We start from the raw sequence: 25,706 nt of genomic DNA, 5'->3' as shown, positions 1-25,706 counted from the left end.
AAAGTTGGAGAAGATGATGAACCGTAGCTCTGTAAATCATAGCCTTAATTAAAGTTGTTAATAGTATAAAATAAGGTTGAAAAGACAATTTTACCATCTAAGGGACACATGCTCTCCTTTAAGTGGAACATCTTAGGTGTTTGTTTTTTTTTTCTCAAAAGCTCTTCTTGATACCATTTTTGTCCGCGTCCCTGTAGATGGCGCACATACATTTAACCTTGCAGACCTTTTGTTTTTTAGAAGACTGTAGACCTAAAAAGGTCTGGGGGCCTCTTCTTGAGGCAGACTTGGTCCATCCACTTCTTACCTCTTCAAACATTTGAGTGTGTATTTTTTTTTAAAGGATGCAACCCTACATTATAATTTATAAGGATCAAAAGGTCTATGTTTTTCAATTTTATATTCAATTATATATTCGTTATATAAAAGTCTCACCCTTGTTTTCTTTTTTCAAGGAACTGATATGGGACACATGACTTTCTTACACCATCTAGTTTTTTTTACAATTAACATTAATTTAAATATCACAAAAAATATAATTCAATTTAAAATAGTATGTGAGAAATATAATAGTTTTAAAACTAATAGTATCTAATAATTTAATAAGTTAGAGGATGAAAACATGAAAACACAATAATTAATATGTTTCCTAATTATATAAAACAAATCTTTTGAATTTTAAGTATTAACAAAAATTTTAAAAATTAAAAAAAACTATAATGATAGTTGTATAATTTTAATTTAAGTATTGTGAAACTATAATTATTGAAAGTCTTTTTAAATTTCAAAAAACAAAGTTTATATACATTTTATTTTTTTTACACGATCTGTAGACTTTAAAAGAAAACAATCTTTTTTTTGCAGACTTTAGACATTTGGTTCATATTTTTTTTTTTTTTTTTTCTATAGATGTCTACAGATATGATTCTCAGACTGCAGATTTACCTATTAAAAAACAAACAACATTTTAGATGGTAACAATATGAGGGACCAGCCATGCAACTTTTGGGAACTATAGAGACGACCCATATCAATTTTCAGAAAGCTGGACTCAAACTACACATGGGTGTAAACAACATGGACCAAAAGTATAATTTACTTTTTTCCCGATTTCGGTATATCAAGATCGACACCTTATCCGAAGCAGTTTGCTTTGCTAGTCTCATCCAATTTTCCCCACTCATCTTCTTCGTTGCATAACTGAGAAGGGGTTCTTACCTTCGAAGTCATGGGGTACCCAGTAGCAAGTATATAACAGTAGTACTAATTTTTGGGAAGTGGAATGGCGCTCCCATCTCTGTCGCCCACCAATAACTTTTCCTCCCCATCCTCCTATTCTGTTTCACCTTTCAGTTCCAAATTTCCCACTTTTCATCGTCAACTCAATAGTTATTGCACTCGACATCTTCTACTATTAAGGGAATGCACCAGTAGCAGTAGCTTCCTTTTCCGGGGTGGAAAAAATAACTCGGCACACGGATATTGTCATTTTTACGCTCCAAGAGAGCGGAAGACGATGACAGTGGCGGCGGCGTCATTAGGAGGTCTACTGGGCGGAATCTTCAAGGGTGGGGCTGACACCGGGGAGTCCACCAGGCAGCAATACTCTGCCACCGTCGCTCTCATCAACTCTCTTGAATCCGAGCTGACGTCTCTCTCGGACTCTCAGCTGAGGGATAGGACCACTCTCTTGAGGCAACGAGCTCGCCAAGGTCCCCAATCTTTAGACTCTATTTTACCTGTAAGCACATCTCATTTCTATATCACATTTGGGATTTGGAGACCATGTATTGTTCTCTACACATTTTCCCCTTTGAATTTGCGTAAGGATAATACAATGCAAGAAAAAGAGATAACTGACTTTATTTTTTCGGTCCTGTTGGTTCATAAACCACCTCTTGTTGGAAGACCTATATTCCTCTTTCTCTGCAACGTTCTTAAATCATTACTTTGGCTGTTAGAAGTGTTGTGCTCCGTGGCTTATCATTCTAAATATATATATAATATCGTGCAGGAGGCGTTTGCTATAGTGAGAGAGGCTTCGAAGAGGGTTCTAGGTCTTCGTCCTTTTGATGTTCAACTGATAGGTAAATAAATACTAAATTGTTTTGAGTTCAATTCGGCTACAACATCAAACCTGAAATGAGAAACTAGGCTGCTTAAAAAGCATGAAAGTTTAATGTCCATTACAATTTACAAACATGCTATGGTGATGTAGGTGGCATGGTACTTCATAAAGGAGAAATAGCTGAAATGAGGACGGGAGAGGGAAAGACTCTGGTGGCCATATTACCAGCTTATTTAAATGCTTTAAGTGGTAAAGGAGTTCATGTTGTTACTGTGAATGATTACCTTGCAAGGAGGGACTGTGAATGGGTCGGTCAAGTTGCCCGTTTTCTTGGACTCACGGTTGGCCTAATCCAGCGTATACTTCTTCTTCTTCTTCTTTTGATTTATATGCATATGGTTATTGTATAATTGTTGAAGGTGGATGGATAACAAAGTTAAGAGGACTTTGTTATCTAACTTTCAATCCAAATAAGATCAACCCTTAGCTAGAGTCTTTCTTCATGTACCTCAAAATTCTGGTGACAAGAATTAGGTGTGATAACTAGGATTTTTGCATTGTATGCCATGTTTGTTGCAAACTGTAAAAAAGATGAGTAAGGAAGTATCATATCCAAGCACAACATAAACACTTTAGAGTGACCATATTAATTAGAAAATCATCGGTACCATACAAGGCTTGACAATTTAGCTCTTTTTGTTGTTTTGTATCAGTTGGATTAAGAGTTTGTGGGCTTGGTTATTGACAACATCAAAAATTGCCCAATATTTACAGTAATAGACTCATTATGACCTAGTTTGATGAAGGCTTTTCCCTTTTGTGGGTAGGCTACTAGGCTCAGTGCCCTTTTACCTTGGTGCCCATGTCATCCTATTGCAACTTCAAAGAACGATGTGCCCTATGCTACAACCCAGGCCCACAAAACTCAAAAAACATGTCATTACTTAAATAGCATACATGAGATATGATGTTATTAAGATTTTTTTGGCTGATTTTCATCTTTCTGTCTAACTGGAAAAGTCAGAGTTTTCCTCTTCATTTTCTTGTTCTTTTTGACATTTTTCCTTTCCTAATAGATGCAATTGTACTTGATTAGCTATGAGTGCTGGTGTATTCTAGATCTCAGGTTTCTTAGTTGAAAGTATCCCCCTGACAATCAATTATTTGGCAGAAAACATGACAAGTGAACAAAGGAGGCAGAATTACTTGTGTGACATCACATATGTCACCAATAGTGAGCTTGGTTTTGATTACTTAAGAGACAATCTTGCCATGGAAAGTAATTTATGCTATACGCAGTCTTCAATAATATTCTCTTATACCATTCATTTTCACTTATAACTTCTTCTCTTGGTCTACAGAGTGTTGATGAGCTTGTATTAAGAGGTTTCAATTACTGTGTCATCGATGAGGTCGATTCAATTCTAATTGATGAAGCAAGAACTCCTCTTATTATATCAGGACCTGCTGAAAAACCAAGCGAACAATACTACAAAGCTGCTAAAATAGCTGCTGCTTTTGAGCGAGATATACATTATACGGTCAGGATTCAGAAAGAAAGATGCTTGCAAATATACATCACATGTCTTTTTTTTTTTCTTTTCTAATGTGCATCTGCCACTTGGCTATTTCTTGCAGGTTGATGAGAAGCAGAAAAATGTTTTACTCACAGAACAGGGTTATGCAGATGCTGAGGAAATTCTAGAAGTAAAGGATCTATATGATCCTCGAGAACAGTGGGCCTCATTTGTCTTGAATGCAATAAAAGCTAAAGAGCTCTTTCTCAGAGATGTCAACTATATTATACGTGCCAAAGAGGTTCTCATAGTGGACGAGTTTAGTGGTCGAGTCATGCAGGTAAAGGATTTCAGTTTTTAGTTTATATATATCTTGTTTCCAAGTTGGAAGTAAATGAGGTGTATTTTATTGTGTTACAGGGGAGGCGTTGGAGTGATGGGCTTCACCAGGCGGTGGAAGCCAAAGAAAGCTTGCCCATACAAAATGAGACGGTGACACTGGCCTCAATTAGCTACCAAAACTTCTTTCTTCAGGTTCTAAGCATCTTTGTGATCTTTAGAGGGTTGACAAGTCAACTTGTTATAGTTGTTGAAGCTAATGGGATTTTTACGTTTCTATTAGTTCCCAAAACTTTGTGGCATGACTGGCACCGCTGCAACTGAGAGTTCAGAGTTTGAAAGTATTTACAAGCTCAAAGTTACAATTGTGCCCACAAACAAGCCTATGATAAGAAAGGTTCATTAATTTGAAATATTCCACCACGTGGTTTCTTTCTGTTTTTTCATGAAATGAATATTGAAAAGGAGTGATATGATGTGATGCTTAGGATGACTCAGACGTGGTATTTAGGGCAACCACGGGAAAATGGCAGGCGGTGGTGGTAGAAATTTCTAGAATGAACAAGACAGGGCGGCCTGTGCTTGTTGGGACAACCAGTGTTGAACAGAGTGACACATTGTCCAAACAACTCCGTGAAGCTGGAATCCCTCATGAGGTGATTCATTGAATCCTATTCCTATCTTGTTTTTCTAAGAGAAGAAGAACAACATAGGTATAAATGATAAAATGAATAATACACTCACATTATATTTGATATTTGGAGCAACTTAGGTTCTAAATGCCAAACCAGAAAATGTGGAAAGAGAAGCTGAGATTGTGGCACAAAGTGGTCGCCTTGGTGCAGTTACTATTGCTACAAATATGGCGGGCCGAGGAACCGATATAATTCTTGGTGGTAATGCAGAGTTTATGGCTAGGTTGAAGCTACGTGAGTTGCTCATGCCAAGGTAAGAATACAACAAAATCTATTTTTGCTTTTAGTTCCTTAAACAGCTTTCGCTTAATAAATGTTGCAGCATTGTAAAGCCAGCTGAGGGAGTTTTTGTTTCTGTGAAGAAAGCTCCCCCAAAGAAGACATGGAAGGTCTGTGTGTGTGTGTGTGTATTTGCTTTTAGCCATATGTATTCTCTTACTTTTGGGTGCATTTTTAGGTGAGTGAAAGTTTGTTCCCGTGTTCACTATCTCAAGAAAATAGCTTGGTGGTTGAGGAAGCTGTACATTTGGCTGTCAGTTCATGGGGTCGAAGATCTTTAGCTGAGTTGGAAGCAGAAGAGCGGCTATCTTATGCTTGTGAAAAGGTGCCACCTGTCTGTCGATAGATGATGTCTTTGTTTTTGTAACAAGTTCATTCCCTAAACAACTCTAATGTTGGGTAGTATCTATAGGGTCCGGCTCAAGATGAAGTAATTGCCAAATTGCGCCATTCTTTCCTACAAATTGCAAAAGAATATAAGACTTACACCGAGGAAGAAAGGAAGAAGGTAAGGGGCTGTTTCTTTGCGACTTAATGGGTTAACCACTTCATCTGGGCAGCTAGCTTAGCTATACATGGTTGTTTCTTTATTAAAACCTGGCTTAATGTATTAAGACACCGATTCTTTACACATTTGCCCTTCTTTTTTCCTCCTAACTCTGATGAATATTGTGAAATTTATTTTTTGGAATGTAAGGGTAAAGTGGTGATTTAGACAGCCACTTTACGCATACATGACTTAATGGCCCCTAAATTGTCTTTGATCTATATATATATATATATATATATATATATATATATATATATATATATATATATATATATATATATATATATATATATTCTTGTTTCCAAGTTCCAACTGAGACTTTCTTTATTAAAAACAAGCGTCAAGTGTAAATGACATGAAAGAAATCAAGAATAATAAAAATGTTGTGCTTCCGTGTCACAGGTTGTAGCAGCTGGGGGACTTCATGTCATCGGGACGGAACGCCATGAATCACGGAGAATCGACAACCAGGTGCAATTTTTATAATTTAACTTAACAATTAAATAATAATAATAATAATAATAATAATAATAATAATAATAATAATAATATATTAGTTTCCAAATGAAATGTATACAGCTGCGTGGTAGAAGTGGCAGGCAGGGGGATCCTGGAAGTTCGCGTTTCTTCCTTAGTCTGGAAGATAATATCTTTCGCATTTTTGGGGGTGATAGAATTCAGGTTTAATTTTCTCTTTTCTTTTGATATGATTATTAATGCTTAATTTGGAAACCAGTTTAAAAAGTTGCAAGTTGTAGGGTATGATGAGGGCTTTTAGAGTTGAGGATTTACCAATTGAATCAAAAATGTTGACGAAAGCATTGGACGAAGCTCAAAGAAAAGTGGAGAATTACTTTTTTGATATCAGAAAGCAATTATTTGAGTATGACGAGGTTCTCAACAGCCAAAGAGACCGTGTCTATACGGAGAGAAGGAGAGCTCTACAGTCTGAAGATCTTCAATCTCTATTGATCGAATATTCTGAACTCACAATGGATGACATATTAGAGGTAAACAAATGATTAATAAAAGAGGTAAAAATGATTTACTATTGTATTTTTGTTAAACTTTGTTGTAGGCAAATATTGGTTCTGATGCTCCAAAGGAAAACTGGGATTTTGAAAAGCTTATTGCAAAACTCCAGCAGTAAGTTGTAGTCTGAAGAGGTTGCTTATTTTCTCTTAAAACTCCATTAAAGATGATTTTTGTGAGTACAGGTATTGCTATCTTTTGAATGACTTGACTCCAGATTTACTGGCAAGCCAGTGTGCGACTTATGAAGATTTGAGGATTTATCTTCGTGTTTGTGGACGCAAAGCATATTTACAGAAGAGGGTAAGAAAGAATGGATGTAAATTGTGAATTGTAGAAGAGAAGCACCACCTAATTATTATTATTATCATAGGATATTGTGGAGAAAGAAGCTCCAGGGTTGATGAAGGAAGCAGAAAGGTTTCTGATATTGAGCAACATAGATAGGCTATGGAAAGAACACTTGCAAGCACTTAAATTTGTTCAACAAGCTGTAGGGTTACGTGGATATGCACAAAGAGATCCTTTGATCGAGTACAAGCTTGAAGGCTACAATCTTTTTATTGAGATGATGGCGCAAATAAGAAGAAATGTTATATATTCTATATACCAGGTATCAAATCATGTCAATATAACATATTAATATGTTTGTTGTGTGGACTTTTTCATATTTGTATTCTTTTCCCAGTTTAAACCGGTGATGGTGAACAAGGATCAAGGGAAAACCAGCAACAGCAAAATAAAGGATAAGGATAATGGCTCAGTGACCCCGCCACCACCACCATCATCATCATCATCATCATCATCATCAGCCTCATCTGTCAGCGTCTGAGTAGCAGTCCAAATGGCATGGACCCCACCTGCAGATAATTGTGTATATTTGTGACCCTGAAGATAATAAGAATTTGGGCTGCCTGTAGACTGTAGAGAGGAGAGGAAAGGAAGAGGAAGCATATACTTACTGTAAAGTTGCTTCATAATCATTTCCTATTTCCATAATCATACAAAAAGAATTGTGTAGCCTTCCTTGTAAACAGATCGACTTCCTTGGAAACTAATTCACAATATTATATTATTATATGATGGTAATAAATGCTTTTAAGCTATGCATCTGACCAGGAAAGTGGAAACCATCCAAGCCCGTCATATACATAGCATACATATTGTCTGAAAAGCATGTCATTTGCCGGGTGACTGGGTATGATATGATTTGTATGCTTTTTGTTTTGATACTCGGGAACACTACCACCACTACTGTTGTGCAAAAAAGTGTGTGCGGAATCATTTAACAAGAAGAGGTGCTTCAATAGTTGCAAAAACCCTGGACTTGTTATTTCTCCGATGAGATAGGAACATCTATACAACAGAAAGAAAGAGGAAAAATAACTAGATACGAAAAAATGTATTAAATTCTTTCAACAAAACATTATTCTTTCTATACCAAACTCAAAAGTGTCGTTTTAACTTTAACCACTGCCAACTCTTTTTTAGTCCATAGACTTATTTGTAAGTCAGAAAATAGCTTACAAAACTTCACACCTCCGATAAAAAAAAACAAAACAAGCATTCCACCTTGAATTGAATTGGATGCTTAAAAGCTCTTTCAACTTTTAGACATCCATATCTATTAGTACGTATTTTACGTTCATTAAAATCCTGATCTTGATATTAAGATCTTATGATTTTAAAATCCTATAAGTGAAAAACGATCTTTATCACACCACGACTCGATCTCACCTCTTTAGTTTTATTATATACATGAGTTTCAAAAATCGTCATTTTAACTTGAAATCGACCATTGCGAGAAGTCTTGTAGAATATCACTATTTTATTATTTCATGTTAAACTAGGCAGAATGCACTCATAACAATCCTTTTGTGATCTCATGTCTTAAGTTGAACATGATCAAAACGATTTATTTTTATTTTTTTTTTCTAATTAAGATATTTTCTTCTTATGGTTTGTAGCAACAAAATTTATGGTTCATGCTTAAGAAGTTAAATTTGATTCCACTATCGACGTCTTCATCAATATCAAGTTATAATGTATACTTTACACCCAATATCTTTCGAGCAAATTTGAATATGAATTCATTTTGGTAGGATCTTTCAATCTCGATCTGATCTTACAATCACAATCTTGCAAAACATAAAACAATCATAAGTAAGATCATGATCTTGACAACCTTGCTCCAAAGCAATGAGAAATCTGATACGAAAACATTTAAAACATACATGGTATCATGGATTCTTTCTCTGCTATCCATCCATTTGCCTTTTTTGCTCAACCTTAACCGACTACCATCATTGCATTGATGTCGTATTATTCATCTACTTCTCCTACTTTCTTCTCGCACCTCTCCTTTATACGATCTCATGGCTGACAATGCTCAACCCCAGGTGAACAACAAACCCTTCAGCATCACCACCACCACCCAATCTTATGCACCCCTGATCCTTGATCTAAACAAATTGCACTATGACGTATGGCGAGAGCTATTTAAAACTCATTGCGTTGGATTCAGTGTTCTTGGACACCTCGATGGTGTAACATCCTAAAATACAGATAATTTTATTATTTTTATTTTTATTTATATTTATTTATTTATTTTAAGTTCATTCAAACATAGATTACTCATTGCGTTGGATTTAGTGTTGTTGGACACCTCGATGGTGTAACATCCTAAAATAAAGATAATTTTATTTATTTATTTATTTATTTATTTATTTTTAAAGTTCATTCAAACATAGACTACTCATAATAAATTAGTCAAATACGTATCATGGTAGCATATTCTCAGAGTACAAAATCCCAAAATCGCAATTGTGGAAAACATAGGGTGATGCAGTGCGATCAGACGGTCCCTTCCCCTTCAAACTGGAAGTACCTGAAACATAAACTGAAAACTATAAGCACAAAGCTTAGTGGGTTCCCCCAAAATACCACATACTAAACAAACATACTCCTAAGCATATCTGGGTGTTTGCCTACCCCTTCGGTCTATTTCAACCAGATACTATCAAGCATATATGGGTGCTTGCACTCCCATTCGGTCTATTTCAACCGGATACTGTCAAACATATATGGGTGCTTGCAATCCCCTTCGGTCTATTTCAACTGGATACCGGGTCTATTTCACCCCCAACTTATACCACATAATATCACAACAGGAATCACAAAGTCATCAAGCAAATACATGCATAACTAACAATTATCACAAAGACAATCATCACTCTACATCGTAAACTAGTGGGCCGACATTAGTGCCTTAGACTCACGAATATAGCGAAGGAAAACTCACCTCTCGATCGATAATCAACTACTATTGCTCTCACGATCAGCTACACAGGTGCTATTCCACACTTAGATAATCATGCAAGGCAAACCTTAGATTTGCCCTTCAAAACCAAGAATAGACCAAAAGTCAAATCAAGTCAAAAGTCAACGCCTAAGGTCAAAGTTCAACTTTCTCCTTAGCTCACCCTCACGTCGTCTAAGGCTCACGTCGTGAGGATCGACTCGACCAAGAACCACTCAACGAGTCGACTCAGTTTCACTCATCCAACATAGTCCTCAGATTGGGACAACCACCTGGATCACGACGTGAGTTTCCATTTCTCATGTTGTGAGATCGGTTCTGACCAACTTTGAGCATTAATCTCTTAATCCTTTAAGGCATACACTGAGACTTTCCATAACACCTTCCTCGAACCTTAGGACCATAAAAAATCGTAGCTTTCAGTCATGCATGTCCAATGCATGACTTAGACACTAACTAAGTCAAAAGAAGGGTATTAAGATCAAGACTCAAGCTTGGAGTCCAAAACGCACACCAAAACTTAGATCCAAGGACTCACATACAGAAGATGTCTCAATGATCCATAAAGTTGCCAAATTTATGGATCTCGTGCATGTTAAACAACCCAACCATGCAAAGAAAGGTTCCAAAGATTAGATCTAGCATGCTTAAGGCAAAAAGATAGGAGCTTTATGACTTACAAATGCTCACAAACTCAGTGGTAGAAACTAGATTGCCAAAATGAAACACCACAAGAGCCTTCTTCCACTTCAAAGAACCAAAAAACTCCAAGTAAGCTCTTCAAAATCACCAACAATGGCCCAAGGTATCAAGGAGGTCGAAGTTAGGGTTTTTAGGGGGCTAAAGAGTGAGAGAGGTTGAGGATGGGCGATCCTAGCGCTCTCATTCCATTAAATAATCGAAAATTAGGGTTTTGGGTCATCAAACTTGGCTCACGGCGTGAGATCTTATGCCTCACATCATGAGGTTCGAAAATACGGGTCAAATGGTAAATGGGCATTCTCACGTCGTGAGCCTCCCCCAAAATGCAAAATTTCAAGAGTTTAAGTACCTCAAGGATTTGGATGGTACAAATCTCCCCCAATTGAATCGGACTTCATCCTCGAAGTCCATCGCTGCAAATAACTTTGGGTAATGTTCCATCATCTCATCCTGAGGCTCCCACGTCCATTCTAAACCCTTTCGGTGCTGCCATTGCACCTTCACCAAATCTACGAATTTGTTCCTCAAGGCCTTTGTCTTCCTGTCGGGGATCGCTACCGATCTTTCAATGTAGTTTTGGCGGTCATCCACCTGTATATCCTCCAATGGAACCATTGCAGAATCATCAGCCAAACACCTCTGCAGACGAGAGACGTGAAAAGTACTGTGGATCTGACTAAGTTCCTTCGGTAGATTGAACCGATATGCTACCTTACCCACCCAGGCTATAACCCTGAAAGGACCGATATACATGGGGCCCAACTTGACACGCTTCCTGAATCGAATGACACATTTCCAAGGTGACACATTCAGGAGAACCATAACCCCAACCTGAAACTCTAGGTCTGATCGACGCTTGTCGGCATAACTTTTCTGCCGACTCTGAGTTGTCTGAAGTCTGCTCCGATATAACATCCCATATATTAAATAAATAGATAAGGGTTAATATGAATAATAATCCTAAAGTAAATAAAATTTAGCGAGGTGTTGGTGTTGGGGAGCCAATTGATACAATTATAGAAGTTGATAAATCATTGGGAATTAATTTGAAAAGATTTGAGAGGCTCAGGGACTAAATGGTAAGTTTTGGACCCTAAATGAAAGGAATTTATAGAAGCAGGGGCTAAAGGGTAACTTTTGGATTTACTTTGAAAATATTTTAGTGGGGAGGGACCGACATCGTATATTGGGCATCATAGTTTGAATTGTACACGGGTTAACCCCGTATCCTCCTTTTCCTTCCCTCTAGTTGGATATTGTAACCCTAAACCATTATGAGATCGGCCACCACCATCAGTTGTAGACTTGTAGCACCTCCAGCCGCCGCCCCTGTCGTGACCGAGCACCACCTTCCTTCGACAACCACTTCGCCACCGAGAACGCAACCATGATGCCGGAAACGTTGTGACAGTCGAGGAAACCACCGAGATCGAGCGTTGAACCTCAGATGCGTCGTTATGAGGGGCGTATGTGAACGAGAAGCTTCCAGTATGTCTTAACGCCACCCTCCTTCTCTCTCTTTTGTTTTTGTTGTGATGCGACATCGGCTGTGGTTGCCGGTGGCCTTAGGCTGCCGCTTCTACGCCTTCGGTTGTTGACTGCCGCCCAATGAGGTTGAGTGGGGTGTGTTGTTGTGTTCGGATCGTGTATGTGATCGTGTTCGTGGGTTGCACGATAGGAAATCATAAGAACCTGTGACAACCTGAAATTTCCATTCTGAACAAACCATTTGAAGCCAATAGAAGTAGAACAGTTACAGTGAAAACTCAGATTTCGAGTATAAGTTTGGCAGTTTTCAAGATTTTACACTTAAGGAGATATTAGGAGAGTGGATGCACTAGGGTTTTGTGCAACACTGTTATTCCAATACTCTAGGACATTAGAGTTCGTTCCAGGAATAAAAATATTTTCTGCCAAAAAATATCTCAGGACTATAAATAGAATTCTGAACCAAATTGGTTCATTTGTTGAATTCCATTTAGAGAAAAGTCAAAATTCTCTCTCACGGATCTTCGGGTTTTTATCCCAAATTGTGAGTACTTCGATCTAGTTATGTTATATAGCTTAGATTGTGTTTAGAAACACCAATTACATATCAAATCTGTGAGACTCGGGAGTTTACCGCCCAAGAACGTTCTTGGGGAGTAAACTCCAAAATGTGGCTTAAATGCTACCTAGTCCTTTCCCCGTGAATTGTAACTACCTTAGACTAGTATGCTAGTGAGTATATGACAAGAAAACATCAAAAACGAATTAAGACCCCAAGATTTGGGAGTTTACCGCCCAAGAACACTTGGGGAGTAAACTTCATTTTAAGGTCCTAAAGGGTTCCAATGACCCTCAAAGCTTTAGAACTCGAACTAGAACCCACCATTGCATGTTTAGGACACCAAAAACAATTAAAATCAATGATGAAAAGTGAGTTCACGGCCAAGGGTGTTCTTGGGCTGTGAACTCCATGTTTAAGTGCCAAAATGCCCTTAAAACCTTCCTTAAGCCAAGAGACTAATTTGGGCATGTACCTAAATGAGTTTTGGACTAGCTAACACACTTAGAACACCAAGAGTAAGGGAGTTTATGGCCCAAAAGGTTCTAGGGCCGTGAACTCCATAAAATGATGCCAAATGGTGCCATAAACTCTTCTAAAGCCAAGTACAAAAGCCTAGTTTAGTTCCTAGTTAATTTAGAGACTTGAAAACACCATAAACACCCTCCCAAGGGAGTTTACGGCCGTAAACTCCATGGAATATGGTCCCAGGGCCGTAAACTCCTCAAAGGAGTTAATAAGAAGCCCAAACACTTGTTTAAGCCTTGAAGCAATTCACCACATGAGTTGTATAATTATTAGACTTCATTTAGGGACTTGGTTGTGAGTTTACGGCCAGGAGTTTACTCCCCTGGGCTGTAAACTCCAAAACATATGGCCATTAGACCATAAACTCCCATTAGGGGCATTGCACTCCTTTGTTGCAACCCATTAGCCTCCTAGCACTTGACCAAAAGTGTTTTCCTTGTGTTTAATTGTTTATACTTGTATAATTAGTGTTTTAATCACTAATTATTTATATACATATGTCTTCATATGTAATTAGGATCATTGTGTGTGTCTAAAGTCTTCACTTGACACCGAGCACTTGCCCGATCCTTCCTTACGATAACAGTCCGTTCAATTCCAGTCACTTACTGCAGGTGAGTTCATACCCCTTAAATAATGTTTCAAACTATTTTTAAATGTTTTATGGGGGGGGGATACAAGTAGAATTATTCTAGTTATTATATCAATCACATGTGATTAATAAGTAGAATTATGCTAGTTATTATATCAATCACATGTGATTAATATACAACATTCAAATGATTTACTACACATTAGCCGTTTTACCAAACAGTTTCCTTCAAATGATTTTTATAAACAATTTTATATGTTTTAAACTCTTTATTACACTGTACATTTTACTCTGTATATTACATTTCAAACTTATTTACAATTCTGTTTCAAACAAATGTTTCCTTATACTTAAACTGTTTTATCAAACCTATGCCTTCAAATTGTTTTATAGATTGACATCAAGTCGATCTTTTCTTAAGATAATAATTATGTTTCAAATGTTTTACAAAACTTATTTATGCTTTTATATTATAAATTACATGCCTTTATATGTATAGTTATATAAGAAATGTTTAAAAGACTTAGGAAGGCTATCCACCCTATTTCCTTTTCGCGCTTGAGATGTGGTCTGGTGGGATATCGGGTATTCGTCCGAAGGTCGTTTAAATATTAGTTATATATCATGTGTACATATATAGTCATAAAAGGTCCTTGCAGTTCATCCCATGCCCTTGGGTAGCAAGGGTATACATCCATGTCCATACGTACCAGATAGATTACTAGTAAACTACCATATGGGTAGTTTAGGAAGATACTAGAACAATTACTAGAACGCGATATCATACAATGAGTCAGTTCATTCATAAGTCAATACTTTCTAGAACATTACAGTACATTACATATACTACGATACTAGGAATAGAACATATACAACGATACTAGAACGATTACATTACTATACTTGCTAGGTAGAGAGCACGTACATTACAACTAGAACAGTTCATTACGTTTCATAGATATGAATACGTTAATTATTGTGATGTGTATCGGAGCATGCCTTAAATGTCATGACCCGAGTTGTAGCCAGAGTCTCTTGAAGGGAGAGCCTGAGTTTGCGTATAGATCTATACTGGATTGACTATCCTACACCTTGCTGCTAGCTACAGCGGGACCTACAGGTCTGCGGGTGCCAAACGTCATTCCTTATTACGACCATTCTTATGTCGTTGTTACCAGTCGATAGTATGGTGCAATTAATCACATGATGCCTTAATATAAATCCGGTTTAAGGTAGTTAGTACAGCAGTAGTTCTTATAGCGCTACGTTTTAGTACTACATTCATTTTCCCCGTACATATATTTAGTGATGTTTTCACTTAAACTATAAATGTAAAAACTATATTTTGATAATGATAGTTACACTTGGGAAAATTTCACACTTTTACAAGAGACGAACATATAGAACAATTAAGTCTTGGTAGAAGACTACATAGAGATCAGTTAAGTCTTGGTAGAAGACTCCCTGTTATAATAGTAGGACTCATAGGGATTTCTAGGGTTTTTCAATCGTTTATAGTTGTTTTACAAACATCTTCATACTTACAGTTCATATATAAATTCTTACATACAAATACTTACATACAAATTAAGACACTAAAATACTTATGATCTCACCAGCTTCAAAGCTGATACTCGCTTTCGAAATTACTTGTATCCTCAGGTCATCATAGACAGGTACCGATGCAAGGAGAAAGGAAGATGGAGCTTGTTCAAGACTCATCTTTCATTTTGATTTATGCTTTAGTGTTTATCAAAATTTGACAAAAAACTTGTATAATAATTATATTATTAATGCAATGGATGATGTTGTTGCTTGTTTACTACTTTTCATTGTTGTGATACTGTACATGACGTCCTCCGCCCCAGAACGTTTCCTCCGTTCTTGGTTTTGGGGTGTGACAGATTGGTATCAGAGCATTGTTTATAGTGAATTAAGTATATCAAGCCATAAAAGATATACTAACTATAAATACATAAGGGATTAAAAATACTCTGACCAAGAGTTTATACTTTAAATAATAAAATATTTAATAAAGTATACGTGCCTGCATTCATACTAAAATCAGTGTCATTAGGACAATACAAAAGAATTACGATTGTTGGGCAACACAAGTGGGCTTAGAGACATATGGTCAAAACTGGGAAGATATAACCTGATCACCTATATTATCCGAGGGTTGACTAGCATGTGCCTAAGTTTAATTGTGTGGTTGCAACAATGCTAAAATCTTACCAACCCTACCACAATGAGAACAATAGAACATAACATTAAAATTTAAAATACTATAGGAGTATTTGGTGTTACTATAAGTACGTTATACTTGAGAACTAAAACGGGATCTTCATTACTAAGTTGATAGTTGCTAAGTGGATACACTAAGGATATATGTAATTAGGATGTTATAGACTTAGAATCTATGAAATTTTACTTTACCACGATTCTGTGTGAATTTGGAGTTAAGATCACTTATTCGAAGGTCTATCCTGTTTAGATTACACATAGCTGGTATGCACTTCACAAATAGCGATGTAACTAATGAAGGTTTTCTAAATAATTATCTAGATAGTTCGTCTAATAATTATTCTCTTACCCTAAATTCTTGCATAGAAAATATAGCTGGACTCCATCCCCACGGCAACCAGTACCTTCTGAGTGAGGTCATAACTGGTTGGTTTGGAGAAGAACCAGAGAATGATCATCCTATCCCCTTGAATGATCACCATGATTAAGACCTTTCGTATGATGCTAACTCCGAACCAGAGGTTGAGAACCTACCCTAAGCAGCTCCCTTTCCAATTCCTAACCCTCGTCCGACTTTTCATGGCCCGACCCTGAGTGAGTGGAATGCTTGGAAATATGGAGCCAAGGACAAGATCAACCCATGCCATTTAATGGTGACCGAAGCTTTTGCGACTTGAACAATGGGGGCTCAGCAGATAGAGTCTTGCCAATCTTGGTCCGCAGAGTGACCCGAAATGAGATTCAAGGCAGGACAACCCTACATCAGATTACCGAAGTTGTCGCCAATGCGAGAATGCATACCCTCCACACCATTCGTCTAGAAGATGCTCGCGAGAAATCAGAGAGAAACCATGAAACCCTGCTGCAAGCACTGGCTGAATCAGGAGCCGAAGTCATAGAGCTCCGAGTACACCAGAGGGTGTACGAAAGACACCTACTTGATGTAGAACGTCAACTGGCTGAACTGAGAGTTCACCAGAGGGGTGACCGTCGTCAGTAGTAGACTCTTTACTTTGCTTCCCTTGTTAGAAAGTAATTGTTTTCTGTCTTTGCCTGATGTGGCATTTTATATGAAATTACCTTGTACTGTAAGTACTTTAGGTTAGGTCCTTATGCTGTCAGGAACTATCTTCTGTGGATATGATGTAAGACCTTTACAAGGTCATTTTCCCGAATCTTTACGTCGTGGATATCCAAGATATTGACAGCCGGCTAACTTCTGTGTCATTCTTTATTCAAGTACTCTTATCATACTCTTATTGGAGTCTATCTGGAACATGCTTTAGTCAAGTCATTGGACTATAGTGATCTATCTCCAGAGACATTTCCAAGTCTCTTTCAGTGGTTGGATCCTGTTATTCACCAACCAACGATACCTCGGCTTGTACGACAAACGTCTTGAGAACATTCTACAAACTCACTTCCATTCCGTACTAGGACTGCATCATAAGGATGTAGGTCAAACCTTTGTAATCATACCTTCAATCTGTACTAGGACTGCATCATAGGGATGTAGGTCAAACTTTCGAGAACATACTTCTATTCTTTACATAAACAGTCGAACTACGTCTAGAGTCAACCAGAATCGCTCACAAATTCCTTGTCTTTCGTATTACAGAATCATGTCGTCATCCGGAAACAATCATCCAAGCAATGAAACCTCTACTTTTCCTATGGACGCCGCTACTTTCCAAACCGCCGTTACAGCTGCTGTGATGGCTGCCGTGACAACTATCCTAGCTAATCGCAGCACTGTCAACGCAACCGAGACTGAAAAAGGAATTGACAATCCCGATCGTGTTAACGATCCGAGAAATCAACAAATAGTAAAAGTCGCCACCGCTCAAAACAACAACTCAGAGTTCAAGAAACGAAAATGTCAAACTCAAGTAAAACGCAAGCGATTTCAGAGAATTGCCGTACAACAACCACAAGTGGAAACTGCTGCCATCCCAGTACCGGACAGACCATATAAAGGAACACTCCCGAAGTGTTACCGGTGCAACTACCACCACAAGGGAATTTGCCGAGCCTGGCAATGCAATAGTTGCAACAACATGGGGCACATTGCTCGTTTCTGTAGAACTACCTCCACCACTGGAGCAAGCCTAGTTTGCTATAGTTATGGTGAGGCAGGGCATTATCACATGAATTTTCCAAAAGAGAAGATCAATGAAAGCAACCGTGTCCCCATAACTCCTACTCGATACTTCACTTCCACCACCAATGTTGGTGCTGTCCAGATATGTCACCAATGCGGTGAAATTGGGCACTTCAAGAAAGATTGCCCGATAACAAAGAACTCGGGTGCTAATGGGAAGATTCTCAGGATCACAGCCGCAGGAGAGCCTACTCCGGAACCCTCATTAATGTAATTTAGGCGTTTCGTTGTATCAGACTTATAAACTATCCAGGACTAGTGCAACTAGAGTCTTACCTTTTGCGAGATCTTGTATGTATAGGGATTCTCGTGCTACGTATACTTGTCTTTTGTAGTATATCTTATTCGCAGCAATAGTCTTGTGGTAAATCTAAAGTACTGTAACTCTATTCATGGTTGCACGGTTGTGTTTTGTCTGTAAACGTCTTATGTTCAAATCTAATGTCTTTAAGTTTCAGTATAATTCCGACATTATCATACGGCTCGATTCAATTTGATCCTCACAAAAACAACTTTTTACGTACATCTCTTTCTTCTAGATCACTTTTCCAGCGAAGCCGTCATATCAGAACACCGAAGTAATCATGCCAGGAGTACCTCTTAGTTATTTTCTTTCCGAAGAAATCCCCGAAGTACCACTCATGTAGTACGTCAAGTTTAATCCAAGGATTCATGCGATTGATCTATCACTGAGGAAGGTATACATAAGAGTGATATATAATCAAGCTTCTACAGGTTTAGAATTGATGATTCCACTTTAACTTCTTTTTCCCCCAGGGGATGTGAGCTTAAAGAAGAATCAGTTATTCAACTACCTTTTCAATCTTAATTATATACGACTCGTATACACGAAAAAGTGATTGTGAAACCAGGTATGAATTCTAAAATGAACTTCAGGACGGAGAACTGCCTAAGCCTACGAGAAATCGCATCGTCATGTGAACAAACTTAGAACCCAGTACGACTCGTGTAAACAGATCACCCTATAGTCTAAACACCCACAGAGATACCGGAACAGTACAAACAACTTAGCGAACTGCACAACGATAGAATAAGAAGACTAGGCTTCTCACCCTGGAGAAACCCCAATCTTATTCTCCCAGAGATCGACGGATTGCATCGTATGTGCCTCGGATTTCGAGGACTCCGTCAAGATTTTTCATTAGAAATCGTTATCTCTACCGCACATAGATGAAATGGTTGGGCAAACACAAGGAAAGAATTACTTTCAGAAATGGATCTGAGATCCGAATATCACCAGTTCGAGTGTTAGGGAAGGATGTCCGGAAGACTATCTTCTGAACTCGATGCGGACACTTCGAGTCCGTAGTGATACCCTTCGGATAGGACCAATACGCCCATAGCTTTCATGAGCTAAATGAGTAGGGTACGTCTTTCTTACTTGGATCTGTTCGTCATTTCTCCATGAAATGACTTACTTACCTACCCTCGTAGTAAGAAGAAAACCCATGGAAACATTTCCTACAGAGGAGCTTTTAGCGAAGTTCTCTAGGCACGAGTTTTGAAATTGAAAAGTCAAATTTGTATGACACACTGTTGTAATGTGGGAAATTTTGAGTACTCTTTCAATTTGTCAAAACTGTTGAGCATTTATCGACACCAGAGACGCCGATAGTCTTTCGCCAAATTCTAGGTCTTACCAACCTATCGTCATAATTCATTCAGAACTCCTCGCAAATTTCAGAAACCCGTACGACTCTGACCCAGCAAAGGGTGGCCTTTGACTGGGAAGTTAAGCAAGAAAAGGAACCTTTGGAATTCCAAGTGAGTGACCAAGCTCTTTAGGTTAACTCACTCTGGGAATGGCTTAATACGCTTCGTATCGCGTGGAAAGCTAAATCCAATATAGTTAGGACCTCCGAGATTCTTATCAGAATCAGTCCTGTGCCTCGCACAAACTAGACCTACTCCGCGAACTCAATAGCGTACATTCTACTCTTCGCGTCTCGATCGTGAAACCATACCTTTCCGTTAGGACTCTTGTAAGTCCACTCATCGAGATCCTCGCCTTCATATTAGAACCGTAGTGACCCTCGAACGAGAGGTCAAGCGGACGAAGCAACGCCAACGCCCGATAGTGAAGGTTCGTTGGGATTCCAACCGAGAACCCGATTTCACTTAGCTGCGCTAGAACCAATCGATTAGGAAGTTTCCTCCTCACGACTCGATCTTTCGTACATACTTCCTTGCCTAAATTCTAATTTCGGGACGAAATTCCCTTCAACAGGGGGATGATGTGACAACCCGAAATTTCCATTCTGAACAAACCATTTGAAGCCAATAGAAGTAGAATAGTTACAGTGAAAACTCAGATTTCGAGTATAAGTTTGGCAGTTTTTAGGATTTTACACTTAAGGAGATATTAGGAGAGTGGATGCACTAGGGTTTTGTGCAACACTGTTATTCCCATACTCTAGGACATTAGACTTCGTTCCAGGAATAAAAATATTTTCTGCCAAAAAATATCTCAGGACTATAAATAGAATTCTGAACCAAATTGGTTCATTTGTTGAATTCCATTTAGAGAAAAGTCAAAATTCTCTCTCTCACGGATCTTCAGGTTTTTATCCCAAATTGTGAGTACTTCGATCTAGTTATGTTATATAGCTTAGATTGTGTTTAGAAACACCATTTACATATCAAATCTGTGAGACTCGGGAGTTTACCGCCCAAGAACGTTCTTGGGGAGTAAACTCCAAAATGTGGCTTAAATGCTACCTAGTCCTTTCCCCGTGAATTGTAACTACCTTAGACTAGTATGCTAGTGAGTATATGACAAGAAAACATCAAAAACGGATTAAGACCCCAAGATTTGGGAGTTTACCGCCCAAGAACACTTGGGGAGTAAACTCCATTTTAAGGTCCTAAAGGGCTCCAATGACCCTCAAAGCTTTAGAACTCGAACTAGAACCCACCATTGCATGTTTAGGACACCAAAAACAATTAAAATCAATGATGAAAAGTGAGTTCACGGCCAAGGGTGTTCTTGGGCCGTGAACTCCATGTTTAAGTGCTAAAATGTCCTTAAAACCTTCCTTAAGCCAAGAGACTAATTTGGGCATGTACCTAAATGAGTTTTGGACTAGCTAACACACTTATAACACCAAGAGTAAGGGAGTTTACGGCCCAAAAGGTTCTAGGGCCGTGAACTCCATAAAATGATGCCAAATGGTGCCATAAACTCTTCTAAAGCCAAGTACAAAAGCCTAGTTTTGTTCCTAGTTAATTTAGAGACTTGAAAACACCATAAACACCCTCCCAAGGGAGTTTACGGCCGTAAACTCCAGGGAATATGGTCCCAGGGCCGTAAACTCCTCAAAGGAGTTAATAAGAAGCCCAAACACTTGTTTAAGCCTTGAAGCAATTCACCACATGAGTTGTATAATTATTAGACTTCATTTAGGGACTTGGTTGTGAGTTTACGGCCAGGAGTTTACTCCCCTGGGCCGTAAACTCCAAAACATATGGCCATTAGACCATAAACTCCCATTAGGGGCATTGCACTCCTTTGTTGCAACCCATTAGCCTCCTAGCACTTGACCAAAAGTGTTTTCCTTGCGTTTAATTGTTTATACTTGTATAATTAGTGTTTTAATCACTAATTATTTATATACATATGTCTTCATATGTAATTAGGATCATTGTGTGTGTCTAAAGTCTTCACTTGACACCGAGCACTTGCCCGATCCTTCCTTACGATAACAGTCCGTTCAATTCCAGTCACTTACTGCAGGTGAGTTCATACCCCTTAAATAATGTTTCAAACTATTTTTAAATGTTTTATGGGGGGGGGGATACAAGTAGAATTATTCTAGTTATTATATCAATCACATGTGATTAATAAGTAGAATTATGCTAGTTATTATATCAATCACATGTGATTAATATGCAGCATTCAAATGATTTACTACACATTAGCCGTTTTACCAAACAGTTTCCTTCAAATGATTTTTATAAACAATTTTATATGTTTTAAACTCTTTATTACACTATACATTTTACTCTGTATATTACATTTCAAACTTATTTACAATTCTGTTTCAAACAAATGTTTCCTTATACTTAAACTGTTTTATCAAACCTATGCCTTCAAATTGTTTTATAGATTGACATCAAGTTCATCTTTTCTTAAGATAATAATTATGTTTCAAATGTTTTACAAAACTTATTTATGCTTTTATATTATAAATTGCATGCCTTGATATGTATAGTTATATAAGAAATGTTTAAAAGACTTAGGAAGGCTATCCACCCTATTTCCTTTTCGCGCTTGAGATGTGGTCTGGTGGGATATCGGGTACTCGTCCGAAGGTCGTTTAAATATTAGTTATATATCATGTGTACATATATAGTCATAAAAGGTCCTTCCAGTTCATCCCATGCCCTTGGGTAGCAAGGGTATACATCCATGTCCATACGTACCAGATAGATTACTAGTAAACTACCATATGGGTAGTTTAGGAAGATACTAGAACAATTACTAGAATGTGATATCATACAATGAGTCAGTTCATTCATGAGTCAATACTTTCTAGAACATTACAGTACATTACATATACTACGATACTAGGAATAGAACATATACAACGATACTAGAACGATTACATTACTATACTTGCCAGGTAGAGAGCACGTACATTACAATTAGAACAGTTCATTACGTTTCATAGATATGAATACGTTAATTATTGTGATGTGTATCGGAGCATGCCTTAAATGTCATGACCCGAGTTGTAGCCAGAGTCTCTTGAAGGGAGAGCGTGAGTTTGCGTATAGATCTATACTGGATTGACTATCCTACACCTTGCTGCTAGCTACAGCGGGACCTGCAGGTCTTCGGGTGCCAAACGTCATTCCTTATTACGACCATTCTTATGTCGTTGTTACCAGTCGATAGTATGGTGCAATTAATCACATGCTGCCTTAATATAAATCCGGTTTAAGGTAGTTAGTACAGCAGTAGTTCTTATAGCGCTACGTTTTAGTACTACATTCATTTTCCCCGTACATATATTTAGTGATCTTTTCACTTAAACTATAAATGTAAAAACTATATTTTGATAATGATAGTTACACTTGGGAAAATTTCACACTTTTACAAGAGACGAACATATAGAACAGTTAAGTCTTGGTAGAAGACTACATAGAGATCAGTTAAGTCTTGGTAGAAGACTCCCTGTTATAATAGTAGGAATCATTGGGATTTCTAGGGTTTTTCAAACGTTTACAGTTGTTTTACAAACATCTTCATACTTACAGTTCATATACAAATTCTTACATACAAATACTTACATACAAATTAAGACACTAAAATACTTATGATCTCACCAGCTTCAAAGCTGATACTCGCTTTCAAAATTACTTGTATCCTCAGGTCATCATAGACAGGTACCGATGCAAGGAGAAAGGAAGATGGAGCTTGTTCAAGACTCATCTTTCATTTTGATTTATGCTTTAGTGTTTATCAAATTTTGACAGAACACTTGTATAATAATTATATTATTAATGCAATGGATGATGTTGTTGCTTGTTTACTACTTTTCATTGTTGTGATACTGTACATGATGTCCTCCGCCGCAGAACATTTCCGCCGTTCTTGGTTTTGGGGTGTGACAGAACCCACCACCACCACCGGGGGGGGGTGGTGGCTGCCACCCATTGTCGCATTCTGCCGCTCTTTGCCGCCACCAGCAACCATGGGAGGTGGTTGTGTGCATGTGTATTTCATGTAAGGTTGTTATGCATGTTTATGTGGTCGGAAAACCCACCACCACCACCGTGAACCGCCACTGACCACCACTACCTGAGGTGGTAGAGGGTGGTGCTTGGCATAGTTAACCCTAGCTAGCCCAATTGATTATTATTGGACTGGGTTGGCTCGTGATTGGACCATAAATCCTAATTAGGGTTTAGAAAACTCTAATTTTGGGTTTGTTGGTTTGAGCCTATTGGGACCCGCGTTTGGACCAGTGGACTGAAGTTGTGACTCATCCTGATTCCATTATATGATGGCTTAGTGGAGTAATGGACTTAATGGGTTAAGTGAGATATACTTAACCCTAATCGTCATTTTATGTGAAAACCCTAATTTGGAAAATTGGGCCATAGTTGGGCCATTAGTGGACCTTTGAGGACCCATGTGGTATTGGGCCTTGGTGGGCCCAATAGGCTTGGGTTATTTATGGGATGGTTTAGTGTACCATATTTAGACCTAATATATGAAGATTTGTTCTTAGATCATAATGGGGTTAATTGTGGGTTTGGCTCAATGATAGAAGTCGGAGTGTAGCAGCAACATTTATAGGATCTGCTCGCCATCCGAGGTGAGTCTTCTCACTATACTTTTCTGTGTTGTAATTTGTGTGTGATCAGAAGGTCTTATTCTTGTTGATGACCGGAGGGTCGTATTTACACTATTGACCGGAGGGTCTTAGTATATTATTGACCGGAGGGTCACTGTACGTTGTAGACCGGAGGGCTTAGTACATTATGGACCGGAGGGTCTTGTTTGTTTATAATGAGATATGTATTATCGTGCATACTGTCTTTGTGACTTATGCTGTTATAGTAATATGTGAAAATATTGATCTTATGTGCTTACCCGAGTTATGTGATAGTATGCATTTTCTTATGTGCATATAATGTGTATTGAGATATCCTGCTTATTGTTGTTGTGATATGTATATTGTTATTAATTGAGTTACTGAGTTGAGGGACCGGAGGGTCTATCTGAGTTGTGGGACCAGAGGGCCCCACTGAGACACATTAACAGGAGGGTCTTAGTGTGAGTATAGCCACGAGGGGCTAATGGGATGTGTGTGGTATTTTGGGGAACTCACTAAGCTTTGTGCTTACGGTGTTATGTGATATGTGTTTCAGGTTCTCTCAGGATCGCGGGAAGGCGCTGGCTTGATTGTACACACCAGAGAAAGAGTTATGATTTGAGGATCCTGGATTATTAAACGAACAATTATGGAGTTGTGCTGGTAAATTAAATAAATGGGATTTTGTGAAATGTATTATGAGAATATTTGTGATTTAAAAATAAAGAAAATTTTGTTTGAAAATTTACGGTGTTACAGGTTGGTATCAGAGCCTTGGTTTGAGGGATTCGGATGCACCTTCGGGTATGTCTGGACTCAAACTGGGGAGTTGAGAAAATTGTTCAAAAGAAATTATTTTTCTAAAACGAGCAAGAGTTTCTAAGAGAAAACGAGAATGAGCAGTGTGTACAATCAGCCAGAGTCCGAACGGTGATTCCCAAAATACCCTTACTTATTTGTGAACACCTTTACTTATTTGTGTTATGAGTTATTATTGAGATATTAGAGATTCATGCTACAAGATAGGCTAGGTATTTCCTATATTAGGGCTAGAGTTGCCTGATTTGTGATGCCTTAGCCTAGGAGCTGTTGTTATTTGTAATGTGCTTTGAGTATGTGCGAAGTAATAGTATCCAACATGAATCATTTAGAGAGAACTTTGGGTAGAGGAGTAATCTAGGAGAGATACCTAGATGAGCTTTGGAGGAGCCTACTGAGGGAGTAGTTAGATACCCATGAGGGGTAGGGATGCTTGAGTTCAGTGATACCTTTTGAGTGTGAATAGAGCA

At 38.1% G+C, this 25,706-nt stretch overlaps 1 protein-coding gene across 1 annotated transcript; it reads left to right on the top strand.

Moving 5' to 3' along the window:
- The first annotated feature begins 1,140 nt into the window (after positions 1-1,140).
- AGY1 (Albino or Glassy Yellow 1) lies at positions 1,141-7,586 on the top strand. Its single transcript, XM_079021235.1, has 20 exons — positions 1,141-1,741; positions 2,015-2,087; positions 2,219-2,425; positions 3,240-3,343; positions 3,430-3,609; positions 3,707-3,925; positions 4,006-4,119; positions 4,208-4,321; positions 4,413-4,580; positions 4,697-4,872; positions 4,942-5,008; positions 5,077-5,223; positions 5,311-5,406; positions 5,851-5,919; positions 6,028-6,129; positions 6,207-6,458; positions 6,527-6,594; positions 6,666-6,783; positions 6,854-7,093; positions 7,169-7,586. Exons 1-20 carry the CDS (start codon positions 1,283-1,285, stop codon positions 7,310-7,312), a joined length of 3,117 nt encoding a protein of 1,038 aa, XP_078877361.1. The 5' UTR covers positions 1,141-1,282; the 3' UTR covers positions 7,313-7,586.
- Positions 7,587-25,706: the final 18,120 nt, after the last annotated feature.

Source organism: Lactuca serriola, chromosome 9 (genome assembly GCF_051521515.1).
Source record: "Lactuca serriola cultivar US96UC23 chromosome 9, Lser_US96UC23_V15, whole genome shotgun sequence".
NCBI classification, from domain to species: Eukaryota; Viridiplantae; Streptophyta; class Magnoliopsida; order Asterales; family Asteraceae; genus Lactuca; species Lactuca serriola.
The sequence above is the reverse complement of the archived record's forward strand: the minus strand, read 5'-3'. Positions and strand labels throughout refer to the sequence as shown.